This window comes from Antennarius striatus, chromosome 5 (assembly GCF_040054535.1).
Source record: "Antennarius striatus isolate MH-2024 chromosome 5, ASM4005453v1, whole genome shotgun sequence".
Classification (NCBI taxonomy): domain Eukaryota; kingdom Metazoa; phylum Chordata; class Actinopteri; order Lophiiformes; family Antennariidae; genus Antennarius; species Antennarius striatus.
Window position 1 is genome coordinate 13,040,221 of NC_090780.1, and position 15,645 is coordinate 13,055,865.

The 15,645-nt window shown below is 43.5% G+C and overlaps 1 protein-coding gene and 1 non-coding gene across 6 annotated transcripts in view; one reads left to right on the forward strand and one right to left on the reverse strand.

Moving 5' to 3' along the window:
• celsr2 (cadherin, EGF LAG seven-pass G-type receptor 2) overlaps positions 1–15,645 on the forward strand; it is a 57,072-nt gene that overhangs the window by 38,953 nt on the left and 2,474 nt on the right. For all 5 annotated transcript variants that reach the window (XM_068314646.1, XM_068314647.1, XM_068314650.1 and 2 more), the window contains exons 7-33: positions 135–298; positions 582–707; positions 2,289–2,449; positions 3,151–3,330; positions 3,419–3,532; positions 4,063–4,219; positions 4,707–4,848; positions 4,928–5,048; positions 6,132–6,315; positions 6,400–6,501; positions 6,637–6,731; positions 7,320–7,529; positions 7,658–7,841; positions 8,023–8,341; positions 9,244–9,411; positions 9,495–9,618; positions 9,703–9,903; positions 9,983–10,157; positions 10,873–10,985; positions 11,107–11,189; positions 12,956–13,082; positions 13,161–13,271; positions 13,788–13,918; positions 13,993–14,078; positions 14,152–14,316; positions 14,848–15,039; positions 15,193–15,412. In XM_068314646.1, coding sequence (XP_068170747.1) covers positions 135–298; positions 582–707; positions 2,289–2,449; positions 3,151–3,330; positions 3,419–3,532; positions 4,063–4,219; positions 4,707–4,848; positions 4,928–5,048; positions 6,132–6,315; positions 6,400–6,501; positions 6,637–6,731; positions 7,320–7,529; positions 7,658–7,841; positions 8,023–8,341; positions 9,244–9,411; positions 9,495–9,618; positions 9,703–9,903; positions 9,983–10,157; positions 10,873–10,985; positions 11,107–11,189; positions 12,956–13,082; positions 13,161–13,271; positions 13,788–13,918; positions 13,993–14,078; positions 14,152–14,316; positions 14,848–15,039; positions 15,193–15,412 — 4,155 coding nt within the window. The remainder of the gene's footprint in view (positions 1–134; positions 299–581; positions 708–2,288; positions 2,450–3,150; positions 3,331–3,418; positions 3,533–4,062; positions 4,220–4,706; positions 4,849–4,927; positions 5,049–6,131; positions 6,316–6,399; positions 6,502–6,636; positions 6,732–7,319; positions 7,530–7,657; positions 7,842–8,022; positions 8,342–9,243; positions 9,412–9,494; positions 9,619–9,702; positions 9,904–9,982; positions 10,158–10,872; positions 10,986–11,106; positions 11,190–12,955; positions 13,083–13,160; positions 13,272–13,787; positions 13,919–13,992; positions 14,079–14,151; positions 14,317–14,847; positions 15,040–15,192; positions 15,413–15,645) is intronic.
• Positions 14,633–14,705, reverse strand: trnak-uuu (transfer RNA lysine (anticodon UUU)). Its single transcript has one exon. It is a non-coding gene; the product is annotated as a tRNA-Lys (tRNA).

Consider the following 15,645-nt stretch of genomic DNA (forward strand, 5'->3'; position numbering starts at 1 on the left):
ATGGGGAGAACTAACACTACAAAATGAAGTCTGTGATGAATTTTTCATAACCTTCCTCCCCCGTAGTGTTGATGATGTAAAGGCAGAGATAAACATGGAGCATAAACACGTGTTGGTGGGTTGTGTGTTTTCAGATCTCTGGACCTCACCGGTCCCCTTCTGCTTGGAGGCGTCCCAAAACTCCCAGAGGACTTTCCAGTTCGCAACCGACAGTTTGTGGGATGCATGAAGAACCTGCGCATTGACAACCAGCACATAGACATGGCCGGCTTCATTGCTAACAATGGCACTCTGCCGGGTATGTTTTACCCGCTGTTTGGCATCCAAAGCTTATCCGACAGTAAATCTTTTAAATCGTCCTCTGGTAGCAGTCAGACATGTTTGTTAGTCCACACGAGTGAGAGAGACTGGTAAGGAAATAACAAGGAGAATAATGAGCTCAGCAGGGAAGTCTAACGCAGGAAGTGATCATTTTTCCTGATATGAATATTTAATTAACCTTTAACGCGTTGCTAATACAATGAAATTAAAGATGATGAGATCAGATGCGTAGATTGAATCTTATTATCTCAACCTCTCAGGATGCTCTGCCAAAAGACATTTCTGCAACAACAACCCGTGTCTGAACGGAGGAACCTGTGTGAATCTGTGGGGCTCCTTCAGCTGTGACTGCCCTCTTGGATTTGGAGGACGAAGCTGTGAAAGAGGTGAGAGTCAAGTGGGAAAAGCTGCCAGCGTCAGTGGATTTGTGCAGTCACAAGACGAGATCTGACAGTTTCTCTGTCATTTTCCAACAACTTTTTGCCACCTGAGAATGAATTTGTAATTTTTTTATGAAGCCATTCACTGTAGGTGAAAATACGTAGAGTGTGAACAGTGGCAAAAACTCACCTCTGCTTTCGTATTTCAAAATAAGAGTGTTAGTTCTTTCAACTTTGGATGAACACCTGACTTAATTTCAGACATTTATCATCAAAAAAATTTGAATCTGCTGTTTTAATATTTTTTATGACAGAATATCACGTGACTATTCTCTGGTTTGTGTGTTAAAATGTTTATGATGACTCGCCTTTTGTCTTTGGAGAACATACATACCCTATGGTGTGTGTGTTTCTGTCTCGGGTTCTCCAACCATCTGTTTTTTGTTCCAGCTGATCCGCTGCAACTGTTCTCTCTACTGATTTATCGTTCACAGGAATCTGAGAAAACGAGTCACATCTTCTTTTACCTCATAAAGTAATTCTTGAGTGTAAAAGTAAATGTGTTGCTTAGATATGAGTGGAGCACATAATGCAGTGTGATCACATTTAATGAGCTTTGAGCTTGGGTTTATTTTTCCCAACAGCAGCCTTGAACCATCATCTCCATTAGAGGCACATTTTAATTTGCAGTTCTTTATGAGTGTGTGGGAATGGAGAAGAACTGATGGTGAATGAATTTAAAATTAGTATTAGCAAGAATTTAGACAGCCAGGTAATAGTTTGTAGGAAAAATGCTAAAGAATAATAATAATAATAATAATAATAATCTGAATGGGTCCTATTTTACTTATCAAATTGAATTAATAAATATAGAGTAAGCACAATTTAATATGCAATTCTGTTTAATTCAATTGGATAATTTTGCATCTTTATTTTTTGGAATGCACGCGTCTCCATTGGTGCGTTGCTGTCTGGTGGTCATACACAGGTTAGCAGGTGTACGTAAACATCTCCATTAAAACTCAGCTAGATTCTCTCTGCTTGTCAGTCCTCTCACCGGCCACTGGTGACGGCCAGACACACCAGGTTTATTTGCCATTACTGATCATTCCAGCTGAATGCTTTTCCTCATACAGAGGCAGAGTAATGAGAGGCAAACAGTTTCACACCAGACAGACTGTCCTTTTGTGTCCCTCTGTTGATGTGGACGAAAAGAAAGCTTTGGTCTGTTTGTGCACTTAAACGGTTTTGTGATTCGCCAACAACTGAAGCTCTAATTGAAATTTCACTGCTTTACTCAGAGAGAAGTCACAAAGGTTTTGAAATCCCCTCCAAATTTGCTTTAGATACAAAATAATCTGTTTTAAATAATAGTTTGTGTTTAATGGTGTCCTTTTAACCAATTTCCCTACCGAGCAGTAATACCAGCATTGATGACGACTGACGTTTAACTTTAAAATCATTTCTTTGAAGCTGAGGGATCATGCTGGACTTATTATTTTAGGAAATCGCTGTAAAACACTCGTTCATCTTCCTCACTCCACACCTTCTACTTAAATCTCACCTGGTTCTTCACCTGTGCTGCAGTGATGGCGAGCCCGCAGCGTTTCCTGGGTAACAGCTTGTTGCAGTGGAACAACATGGCAGCGTCGGTCCCCTGGCATGTGGAGCTAATGTTCCGCACACGGCAGGCCAGCTCCACGCTGCTGCACATCTCCTCCGGCCTGCAGCACAACATCACGCTACAGGTGAGAAAGCACGTAGTTACACCTTATCTCACATCAAAACACTCACACACACACTCACACACACTCACTGGCTGCAGACAGTGCTGCTGCCGCCTGAGGCTTGAGCTATTCCATACATACTTCTTTCCGCTGACAGATTTACAGTCGCTGAAATGCTGCAGTAAATTCTCATTGTAGTATTTCCGTTTTCTAGAAACTAAATAAGATAAAAAGTAAATGCATTAATAAATAAATAATTCACTTGAAATGTTGGCTGCTACTTTTTCAGAACAAATAAAATAAACTCTGTAAAAATTAAACATTTCTGTTAATAAAAGGCCGTCCTGAACAAAAATGGAACTACCAGAGAGTTGAGGCTCCACCTGTTGGCGGTCTGAGTCACAGCTGAGTGTTTAAACCAAACTCAAACCATCACACACTCCTTGTTGTATCTGAGACATTCGCAGCCCTGTGATCGGCTGCTTTGTGAACTCGTCTAGACTGACGCCTCTGATGTTACATAACTGTCTGATCATCTATTTCCAGCTCTGCACACCTATGATGTGCAGCAGTTCTGGGTTTGAACTTTGAACCCTGTGGGAAAAGAAAGCTGGATGTTTCTGACTGTCATGTGATGCGGTTCCTATTCTCTGTGTTCTCTTCTCCTTTGTTGTTGTGAACATTCTGTCCTGCTGTTCGCTCACCCTCTCCTGTCTGGGCAGCTGCGTGGAGGGAGCGTTCTGATGGGGCTACACAAAGGAGAGGACTCCACTCTGTCCCGCGTGGAGGAGGCGCTGGTGAACGATGGAGACTGGCATCATTTGCAGCTGGATATCAGTAGTTTAGGAGGAGTGGCGAGTCACCATAAGGCGGTGCTGTCTTTAGACCAGGGCCTCTACCTGGTGAGCTCTTGTGTCCTGGATTATGTAAATGACCGTGGTTACTGTTCAACGTTTTTAAGACGAGTCAGTCGCTCTGTGTTCTTTTCAGGCCAGCATGGAGGTGGACAGGAAGCTGAGAGACTCTAAGTTCCAGACTGTGAGTGTTGGTGGTTTAGCGCGGCCTGATGGGAAGATTCAACATGGATTCCGTGGCTGCATTCAGGTCTGTAGATAATGTTCACATCAGCATCTGTAGTCATGTTTGAAACTGTTTCAAGCTTCAGAAAGCATCGTCCTGATGGCTGGCATCTGGATGTAATCAAATTTAGTAAATTATATTTAGAAGTTGTATTTGATAAATGTCATTTATGCTCTTTTTAAGTGACTGTAGCTCAAGATAAAGAATCCTGTAGATGAAAACAATAATCTTTAATCAGATTGGATCTCATTTCAATAAAAATACTTGTCTTTTGACTTTAAATTTATGCTCACTCACAATGGTCGCAGCTAATTTTGGACTTCTTGAACTTCTGAGGGACTGCTGGAAGACTTCTACTACATAAAATGTAGAGACTGGAGCAGCAGCATCTCTCTTCTCAGCACTATCCAACTTGCAGTCTGCAACATTTTTCCTCGCACTTATTTTTGAATCTTTTGCTTTTCAAAGCAAAAACAATCCCTGTAGAAATGACTCATGTACTGTATCTCTGTGCATTCATACATTTTTTTGTTTGTTTGTTTGTTTGCCTGCAGGGCTTGCGTGTGGGCGGAGCTCTGAGTCTCTCTCAGGCGAGGAAAGTGAACGTGGAGCCGGGCTGCAGCGTTCCTGACCCCTGCAGCTCCAGCCCCTGTCCTGTCCACAGCTACTGCAGCGATGACTGGGACAGCCACTCATGCACCTGCCTGGCCGGTCAGTCTGCTTACCTGTCCAAACCACAGTAGCAAAGTTTTTCAGGACTGAAAGAACACTGAAAAACTATAAAAACCCTTCATTTTAACTAAATATGTCCAGTGGTTCAAATCCTAGCATTACCAACATGACGCTTTCTGTGTAAGGCTTACATGTTCTCTCCGTGTCTGAATGAGTTTTCTCCAAATACTTTAGTTTCCCCCAACATCAAAAAACCACATCTTTGGAACATTTGAATATGTTGGCCCATTGCAGCAAAACTCTCCAATCTAACCTTGTAATTTCATTGTACAAATTCTATCATGACAAATGAAGCTGTTTCTTCTTCCTCCGTTAAAATTTTTAACACTCTTATGTAAATTATTTCTGTCACATGCTGTAAATCTTTGTGATTGTTTGTCTTCCAATCACTGCTGTTTAATCGAAACATTCATGTTGAGCAAATCTGAGCAGCACGTTCACATTTGTCACGCCTTTCTTTCCACAGGCTACTATGGCACTAACTGCACCGATGTGTGCTCACTGAACCCCTGTGAACACGAGGCGACGTGCACCAGGAAGCTGAGCTCCTCTCGCGGTTACACCTGCGACTGTCCCAGAAACTTCTTTGGACATTATTGTGAAAAAAAGTATAATTTCAACCGTTGTTCATCTTACCTGGTTTTATCAGTCTGCAGCGAGATGCAGTAACATCTTGTATTTCTGCAGGACTGATCTGCCGTGTCCCAGAGGCTGGTGGGGGCACAAGACTTGTGGCCCCTGTCACTGCCAGACTGAGAAGGGCTTCGACTCCGACTGCAACAAGACGACAGGAGAGTGTCGGTGTAAGGTGAGCCCACACACGTGTTGATCAGGCTGCAGCTGTGTGTCCTACTACAACCAAAAGCATGAAGACATTCACCTGCTGACTAAATGCAGTACATGTAATCATGAGATTTTTATAAGTAATGAACATTAATCCATGTTTTTGTGTTTAGCCTGTCCTGGGTTGATGCCTGCATCAAAGTCAGAATAAACGGGGGTTGTTGTTTTTTCTAAGGAGAATGAAGTTGTGTTGTTTTGCCTTTGTATCGTTTTCTATTGAAAGGAAAGTAAGTTACAAGAATGATCAGGGTTGTATCATCAGTTGTCAAATGTATTCCATCCAGTTTCCATGTTATTCTCTGATCCTCATGTCACAAAACTGTGGATGTTTCTTTAGATAGTTAATTTTTAAATTTCAGTTCTAATGCCATAAAGCGTTTACAATTTTGGCTTTACAGAAGTAGCCATAAGCATGCATTTCAAGTCTGTTTGCATTACGTATGTGATCTTCACGGCACATTCACTGTCTCAAAGAAACAAATCTCCCTCACAGAGCATCGACGACGTGTAAATGTCAGTGGACCTTCTAGCTGAAAAGTAACTGAATAATCCCACACTTGAACCCTGTGCTATGAGACATGAATGCTGATCTAATGAATAGTTGTCCACAAAATTTTAAGTCTTAAGAATTTATGTATTCCTGAAGAAACAAATAAACTTGTCTCTTCAGGGTTTCTTACAAGCCACCAGTCACATGTCCACACTTTATTTATTTCATCTCTTACCAGCAGCTCCTGCAAAAAACAGCTGAACTTACTTTGCATTGTGACTTTTTGGAATCGTTAATGGTGTCACTTACCCTGAATGAGCTCATCCAAAACCTGCTGAGTCGGTATGTAGTGTGACAGAGGAACTGTGGGCCGTCGAACCAGGAAAGGCAGGAGTGATAATTGAGAAGCTCTTCCTTCAGCACCATTTATTCTGGAACGAGCAGCTGCGGCTTGTCAGCTCCTCAAGTGCTGATGTATAAAAATAAGGAGCGGCTGGTGTGAAAAGACTGATTTGAAAATAGTCCATCAGCGCCTCCCTTCTCCCATCCCGTTTCCAGGACAACCACTACCGCCTTGAAGGAAGCGACACCTGCCTGCTGTGTGACTGCTACCCCGTGGGCTCCTTCTCCAGAGCGTGTGATCGAGAGAGCGGCCAGTGTCAGTGCAAACCCGGCGTGATCGGACGCCAGTGTGACCGATGTGACAACCCGTTTGCTGAGGTGTCTCCTAACGGCTGTGAAGGTCAGAGCAGTTCGTATAATCAATATGATTTAATTTTTAATTCACGTTTTTATAGCTACAAATCTTTCTATCGTCTCGTCTCAGTGATCTATGACAGCTGCCCTCAGGCCAAAAAGGCTGAGATTTGGTGGCCCAGGACTAAGTTTGGTCTCCCGGCGGCAGCACCCTGTCCCAGGGGAACCCTCGGTATGATGGTTTTACAGACATATCATCAAATTACCGTAAAATAATGGCAACACGTGGAACTTGCCTCCAGCTGTTTCTGCACCACAGCCTCTTCCTCACCTGTCATGTGATCAGCTCCTCTCTCCTCTGTCTCAGGCACGGCGATCCGACACTGTGATGAACACAAAGGCTGGCTGCCTCCCAACCTGTTCAACTGTACCTCCATTACCTTCAGCCAGCTGAAGGCCCTGGTGTGTCTCTTTATGCAGTTTTAAAATAAACCCAGCTATTCTGAAGGATGTAGATGACAAAAAGATCATTATGCCCCTGGCTATCATTTGGCACCGTGCAGAGAGTGAAACACTTTCGTCTGTGCACAAACATGCTCACAATGGGAGTGTTAACATTTGAATGTGTTCATGTTCATCATAATTTAGCATGCTAATATTTGCTAAATAGCTCATAACACAGAGTAGAGCAGAGGCTGATGGGAATGTCTTTAGTTTTGCAGGTAATTAGTCATGAATGAAGTAATTGGACCCTCTGAAGCTTTTAGATAATTGTAGTTGCAGCATTAATGATTCATCTGGAGGACGTTACTGTCAGAAGTCATTTTTGATCTAAATCTATCAAATAGTCACACAGAATCTCCTCTGTTGTTATCAGAAGGTCTGGAGATCAATAAAATCACAAGGAGGCTTCATTTCAGCTGTTAATCCAAATGCTGAGATCTTTACTCTGAATAAACATTTACATTCCTTGAGCCACAACTTAGCAAATACAACAGAATATTTTACATCTACAGTCTAAAAACTTTTTTTTCCTTTTCTTTTCACCAGTCTGATAAATTTTCCCATAATGCATCACTGCTGGACTCTGGGCATGTTCAGCAGATAGCGGTTCTGTTGGCCAATGCCACTGCGTACACAGAGCAGTACTACGGCAGCGACGTGAAAGTAGCGTACCGGCTAACGCAGAGTCTGCTTCAGCACGAGAGCAACCAGCAGGGTTTCAACCTCACCGCCACGCAGGACGTCCACTTCACTGAGGTGAACAGGACACACAGTACACAGCATGAAACACCATGGAAACGCAGGTCGCTGTGTCTGCAGTGAAAACATCCCAGCTCCCCGTGGAGGGGGTCTCTCCTCACCGATCTCTCCCTGTGTTCTGACAGAATCTGGTCCGAGTGGGCAGCGCCATCCTGTCCCAATCCACACGGCCGCACTGGGAGATGATCCAACACTCAGAGGGGGGAACAGCAGTGCTGCTGCGTCATTATGAGGAATATGCAAACACCCTGGCTCAGAATATGAGGAAGACCTACCTCAGCCCCTTCACTATTGTCACACCAAACATCGGTGAGCTGATGACTTCTGGGAACAAACATGAGAGCTGTAGAGCGTCTTTAATGAACGAGTTGATGCGGGGCAGCAGGCGGGGGCGGTGTAACTGTGACAAGATGGTTATTTTAATCTTAAGGCTCTGAAGCAGAATTAGAACTCGGTGAAGAGAAATAATATTCAGTGTTCTTCTCTCCAGTAATCTCTGTGGACCGACTTAAAAAGATGAACTTTGCCGGAGCCAAACTCCCTCGCTACCAGTCCCTCAGGGGCCCTCGGCCTGCGGACCTGGAGACTGCCGTCACGCTGCCCGATTCTGTATTCCAACCACCTGTAGATATGAAGGGCCACAGACACCTGGACGTCTTCCCAGAGTCCCCTCTGAGGAACCGCTCATCCAACAGGAAGAGGCGCCACCCTGACAACAACCAGCCGGACGCCATCGCCAGCGTGATCATCTTCTACAGCCTGGCCTCGCTGCTCCCGGAGAGCTACGACCCCGACAAGAGAAGTCTGAGGTTGGAAAGATGAAGTAACATCAAACGTAACCAAACAGTCAAATCTGTGTTCATCCACTGCTGAGAAGAGACCCAACACTCCCTGCTGTGTTTGAGTCGCCCTGACTCACAATCCCAATTCCAAATAAGTTTTAACTATACAAAATGGCCTAAAAACAGAATGTTTATGAATATAGACTATAGAATATGGCATAGAAATGGTTTTGAATGAACTCAGTTGATTTCATAAACGAACAGTATGAATTTGATCTTTTCTGTAAATTCAAATTCCTAAAAACCCTGCAAACATCCTCTGAAACAATTGGATTATTTTCAACATGTTTTCATCAAGCATCGACTCACTCCTCACCCTTGCTTATGGATGGCTGAGTCTTTTGAGGCTATTTTGTTCTTCCTCAGTCATGATACATCACCCATCACCACAGTGAACTCATTTACCTGTGGGAAGGTCCAGTCATTTGTTTTCAATCAATCCACAACTTCCTCAGTCTTTTGTTGTCTCCCTTTTAACTTTGATGAGACAAGTTTCTGGCATAAATTCATAATTTCCATATTTTCACAAAATTCAGTCGAGTTGATGTGACTCAGCTGTAGATATATTGTCTTTGTGTGGTTATGATTTTGGTTATAATATGGTGTAATTAATATAATTATAATTAATGTTTTGTTTTTTGGAATTGATCTGAGGATGTTAAGTCAATATCTCGGATAAAATGCTTGTGACCTGATTTTGTAAATTGAAACCCTCAGTAGGAATCAATAGACTTTAGGCAAAAAAACACGTTATGGAAAGGAGAAAGTATTGGGTCTACAAAAATAGAGAAAACCGTCATGTAGGAATAATTGAATAGTCACAGACATCACTGAAGGTTTGCTTTTACTCTGTGTTTTACTGTCCTCAGGGTGCCGAAGCGTCCGGTCATCAACACGCCTGTAGTCAGCATCACAGTCCACGACAACGACGAGCTGCTGCAGCACACGCTGGACAAACCTATCACTGTGCAGTTCCGCCTGGTCTCCACTGAGGAGCGCTCTAAGCCCATCTGTGTCTTCTGGAACCACAGCATCCTGTGAGCAGAGACAGAGCAGCACCACACCGACCATCAGACCACAGCGGGGCTGTTCTCACCCTGCCCTCTGCTCTGTGTTTCAGCGCTGGGAGCGGCGGCTGGTCTGCGAAGGGCTGTGAGGTGGTTTTCAGGAACAGCACCCACATCAGCTGTCAGTGTTATCACATGACCAGCTTCGCCGTGCTCATGGATATCTCCAGGAGGGAGGTGAGTGGGGCAGAAACACTGAAGTAAAACCACACGTCATTTCTCTGTTTGGTGACTCAAAAGTCCAAATCATGTTTGCATCAGAACGGAGAGATTCTGCCAATCAAAATCCTGACATGGAGCACCGTGGGAGTGACTCTGAGCTTCCTCTTCCTCACCGTCATCTTCCTCTTCTGTCTGAGAGCCATGCAGTGCAACAAGACGAGTATAGTCAACAACGGGGTCACCGCTCTCTTCCTGTCTGAGCTCATCTTCATCCTTGGCATCAACCAGGCAGACAACCCAGTAATCAATCAGTTTCCATCGATTTAATCAGTTCAGAATGTTTCCTTCCATCTGGTTTTAACCCGGCTGCTTGTTGCAGTTTGTTTGCACAGTCATCGCCATCCTGCTGCACTTCTTCTACCTCTGCACCTTCTCCTGGCTCTTCCTGGAGGGGCTGCACGTCTACCGCATGGTCAGCGAAGTGAGGGACATCAACTATGGACCCATGAGGTTCTACTACCTGATTGGCTGGGGAGTGCCCGCCTTCATCACAGGTTTGAACTCTCATGACTTCAATAATCACAGAAGTAAACCTGACATGAGGAAGAACAAGTCTGGGAAGTCACTTCACTTGTCATCACGTCAAAAATATTCAAAATTGATTTGCAACTTTTTCAACACTCTCATGTTGTTGAAATCAACAGTTAGAGCCAATAAATGGAAATGAAAGTTTTTTCAACGTATTTTTATTTGCTTATAGTTGGTTTTTACAAAAATGAATTTGCAAAAGCATGTGCAGATATTAGACAAACAAAACTGACAATAAAAGCAAAAAATAAACATAAAGAAAGTAAATAATTACAGATAATTTTTCATTGATAATTCAGGTAAAGTTGTTTTATTGTTTTAAGGTGATACAGTTGTGAACTTCCTTGTTTCATCCGAGATTCACAACCAAAACCTTTTTGTTTGGCACGTGTTCGATCCTTCGGTTATAGTTGGTCAATAATTTTTATCAGTGAGGTGATCTCATGTTGCACCGTAGTTAAGAATCCATCATTATCAAACATCATCTAAGTCTTCCTGCGTAATTTCTGTGAATCAAGTTGGGACAGTGCTCTGAAGTCAAAATAGAAATTTGTACTTGGAAACTAGGGTTCCCTTTGAAATAGAAATTCCCTTTGTATTTGTATGAAACAGATAAACTGTGAATGTGACTTGGAACCCAGCAGACATTGAAGATGTTGTGTGGTGCTGGTTTGTCTCCAGGGCTGGCGGTGGGACTGGACCCTGAAGGCTACGGGAACCCAGATTTCTGCTGGCTGTCTATGTACGACACGCTGATTTGGAGCTTTGCAGGACCCATCGCCATGGCAGCATCGGTGAGTTTTAGCAGTCGACTCATGGAGATGTTGTTTCATTCATGATTCCGACAGGGCAGTAGTGTGATGCTTCATAAACTCCTGCCATGGTGTGTGACGCACTTTGACCTCCTGCCAACAGATGAACATCTTCCTGTACATCCTGTCGTCCAGAGCCTCCTGCTCACTGAGACACCACAGCATCGACAAGAAGGAGTCTCGTGTGTGAGTGTCCAACATGTACATCACATGTACATGTAGATTAGATTATTGTAATACCCTGCTCTCTGGTCTTCCAAAAAAGAGCATTAATAATCTACAATTTTTACAAAACTCAGCCGCACGCGTGCTGATGAGGACCAGAGGGCGGGAGCACATTACACCAGTTTTAAAATCTCTGCATTGGCTCCCCGTCCGCTTCAAGATCGATTTTAAGATCAAAACTCACCGTTTTAATTTGGCTTTTAACTGATTTCTTTTACTCTCTTATTTCCCTTATCTTACTACTTTTATCCCTTTAATCATTTTTATTTTATTTATTTCTATTTTTATTTTAAGCCTTGTGCATTTTATTACTTTAAAATTTTCTAAACCCCAACATTTTTATACATTTCATCATTATTGTCTGTTTTTATTCCACTGTCTTAATCTTTTAGTTTTTAGCTCCACTGTTTCCTCTTGGGGGAACCTCCACACTGGGAGTTTTGTCTGGTCTGCCCACAGGGGCGTCGCCCTGGCGATCCCTCGGGCCCGGGGGACTGGGGCAGCTCTGCAGTTGGTGTGGTGTCTGCCCTGGTCTGTCGGGGTTGAGGGGGGGTTGAGGGGGGGTCTCTGTGGCGGTGCTTCCTGTGGCTGTGGACTGTGGTGCCTCTCGGTGTGGATGGCCCCCCATAGGTGGCTTCTCCTCACCTGGATCCTCGGTGCCAAGCCATGTTAACAGTCTGCTTACTGTGTGTGTGACTGTAGGCGTGCGTGTGTGTGTGTGTTTGTGTGTGTGTGTGTGTGTGTGTGTGTGTGTGTGTGTGTGTGTGTGTGTGTGTGTGTGTGAATGGGGGCGGGGGGGGGCTATGTGTGTCACTTTTTATTGTTGTATGTTTCATTATTTTATCACATTTTATCTTGTGAAGCACTTTGAGTTGCATTTTTTTATGTATGAAAAGTGCTATATAAATAAGGTTTGATTCGATTTGGTATAAACACCAGCGCTGTTAAAACACCGCCTGCTTTTAGAGTCAGAGCCTCTGAACCAGGGACAAACAGGTTTAGTGTGAAACACAAAGGGGACAAGTTTCATCCATAAACATGGAAAAATAACCACAGCAGCTGCTCTGGTATGAATGTTTATTACAACAAAACTACGGAGTGAGGAGGAGGATAGAGGATCTTTGACATATCTGTCAAAGATCTTGTAGATTAGATTTTTGTTAGCAGTTCTGAATCTTTTCCTGAAGGAAAGTAACAAATCTAGAACATCTATCTGTTATTGCAGTAACAATAGTTCTCTTTTAATTTGTCCCGTGTTGTGATTTCTATGAAAAAGTAGAGCTGAAATGATTAGCTAATCAATCAGTTACTCAAATAAGTGGAGTATAATGCTGAAATAATCATTTCACACATTTTTCAAACAAACACAGTCAATAAATTATGAAGAAATCCGCATCTGACAAGCAGCAGGTGCAATAAAAGTATTAAATACATTTGTTTGAAATATCGACTGCAGACATCGCTCTCTGTACAACGTTGTGATTGGCTGCTACAAACCTTTTGACATTTCATGTACCCAGTAGTTTACTAACAAAGAAAATGATCATTATTAATATTGATGCATTTTGTGGGCACAAAGCTGGGATTTCTAAATTAAAATGTAGTTTAAACTATAATAATAAAAAAAGTAAAAAGCATTGATAGAAAGACGACGTTTGTGAAACTTTGTGACCTCTACCGATCCTCCGTAACCATCTCTATTCTGTGTTCTGACTCGTGTTCCGCAGCTCGGGTCTGAAGACATCAGCTGGCGTTCTCTTCCTGGTTTCAGTCACATGTTTTCTGGCTCTGCTGTCCGTCAACAGCGACATGATCATTTTCCACTATCTGTTCGCCGGGGTCAACTGTGTGCAGGTGAGCCTCTCGTTCCTCTGAGTCTGTCTGACGGCTGGATTTCTGTTTGTCTGACCCGTTCTGTCGTCATACCCCCAGGGTCCCTTTGTTTTCTTCTTCCGCATTATTTTCAATAAGGAAGTGAGGAACGCCATCAAATATTGCTGCAGCCGCAAGCATCCGGATCACATGATCAAGTCCAAGGCGTCTGTGAGTCCCTCATCACAGTCTGAACAAAATTTCCATTCATTTATTACAGAAACTGCTCCCAAAACCCAAAGAACTGCCTCTTTTAAGAAGTCGGGGAATGATTCATGTTTCACTAAGAAAGCTAAAGGGCAAATAAAAATTATGGTTGTTTTTTTTAAAATCTGTCAATAATGTGAAGGTTCAGAGTAGTCCAGCCTTTTCTAAGATTTTGTCATTTGGAACAAAAACATCTTAAAATTTCCACAAATTAAGTTTCCTTTGGAGAATTTTTAGTTATATAAGCCACAGGAAGATGTAACACAAAGTATTGATTATTGATTCAGGATTAGTTGTTGATTTGCTTTTAAAGCTTTAATTACCATGACCTTCTTCTACCAGAGAGTAAAGAACCACCCATAACTTACACGTTCGATTCACTACATGTTTTTTGACAGCAAGAAAAAGAGACTAAACAGTCCAGAGCAATTTTTAAACATTTAAATTTAGCATTTAATATTTAGCCTTTAATATTTCTAGGGCTACAAATGCAACACTAACTACATGGACGGCCGGTTGTACCACCTTCCCTTTGGGGACTCCAGCGTGTCTCTGAACGGCACCATGCAGAGCGGCAAGAGCCAGCAGAGCTACGTCCCCTTCGCCCTCAGGTAACGTGAACGAAGCTGCGTCGCCCGACAGAGAGATGGACGCAGCTCTGATCTGATTCTGTGTGTCCTTCCAGGGATGAAGGTTTAAGTACCAGTCAGGCGCACATCGCTCTGAACGATCATGCGTCGCTCTTCACGGAGACTAAAGAGCGGCACGAGGGTAGGTTTGGCTTCAGGCTGAATCAGGTTTGGTCTCTGCAGCGATATGAACCCCTCCTTTGGTGTGTGTGCAGACGGCGACAGCGACTCGGACAGCGATCTGTCACTAGAGGACGACCAGAGCGGCTCCTACGCCTCCACACACTCCTCTGACAGCGAAGACGAGGAGGGTCCGCTCCCTCCAGAGGAATGCTGGGAAAATCTGGCATCTAATGCGGGCAAGAGACCCCAACCACAGGGTACAGTGACTCAGTTTCATCCTAACTCCAATCTGTCCCTCTCATCATCATCATAATCATCATCATCACTATCTACTCATTCTTCTAAACTAGGTCACAATACAGCCGTTCTGCTTTGTTTTAACTGTATCGTGGCTTTTAATGGTGGTTAAAAAATATTTAATTTTCACCTTTTCAGCAAAAAAACCCCAGAAAGTTTGACTCCACTTTTTGTGTTTTATTTTTCTTTTCTGAATACTTAATATAATATCAACATGTATGGAAGCTGGCTGAATGATACTCTTACCACCAAAGCCCCAGCCACCCAAAAGTTTGACGCCTGAACAGGGACTTGAACCCTGGACCCTCAGATTAAAAGTCTGATGCTCTACCGACTGAGCTATCCAGGCTCTGCTATGGTTGTGTAATGACTTAGTATGCCTGTAGCACACTACAATGACACGTAACGTAATCAGTAGTTTCTACACCACCAGTGCTAATATTATACACCTTCCTCCTGTGTTTCCTCATTTGCTGGTTTCTGTTTCCCAGACAACCAGATACTCTGGCCTGCAGACCACGCAGCAGCACTGAGTGCTGACAGCGACCTGAAGCCGGACGTGTTGGTCAATCCAGAGCAGGTTCTGGGTCGGGACACGCGGACATATTCAGAGAGCAGGACGCAGGACCCCATGACGGTCCTGCTGCCCAGTGTGACAAACCTGAGCACCCACCCCCACAAAGGTGACGTTCAGCTCAAGACTTCACAGTTTAAGATGAAAAAACAAGCAAGCAGATTAGACTTAAAAACTTATATTTCTATAATGATTCTGAATACTTTTCCAGTTTATTGTGTATTTATACAAAGATATCCCATCTTGGCTTTACACTGTACAGGGATACTGAAGAAGAAACAGCTTTCTCCCATTGTAGAGAGAAACAGTCTCCACTACACTCCCAGTGAACACTGTGGGAACGTCTCCGGCGCGGCGTCTCCACAGGGATCGTCCTCCAGTGACAGTCGAGCCCCGTCGGCCAAAGACGGCCTGGATCAGCTGAACGGCGTCGCCCTCAGCATCAAGGCAGGGACGGTGGACGGAGACTCGTCGGGATCAGAGTGAGTGTTCCATCAGATTCTACATCATAAATGTGTCACATCACTGTGTGTCAGATGTCATTCAATTGTCAGCCAATGTTTTCATTATTTCCACCTAATTATCCTAAATGTTAAAGTAACACTGAATGAAGACACCCGTCCTGCTGCGACCCACAGGATCAGTGTGATGGGTTACTGATTGTAGTTCACGCTCACTGCTCACATAGACGTTTTACTGTCATCCACCTTTTGAT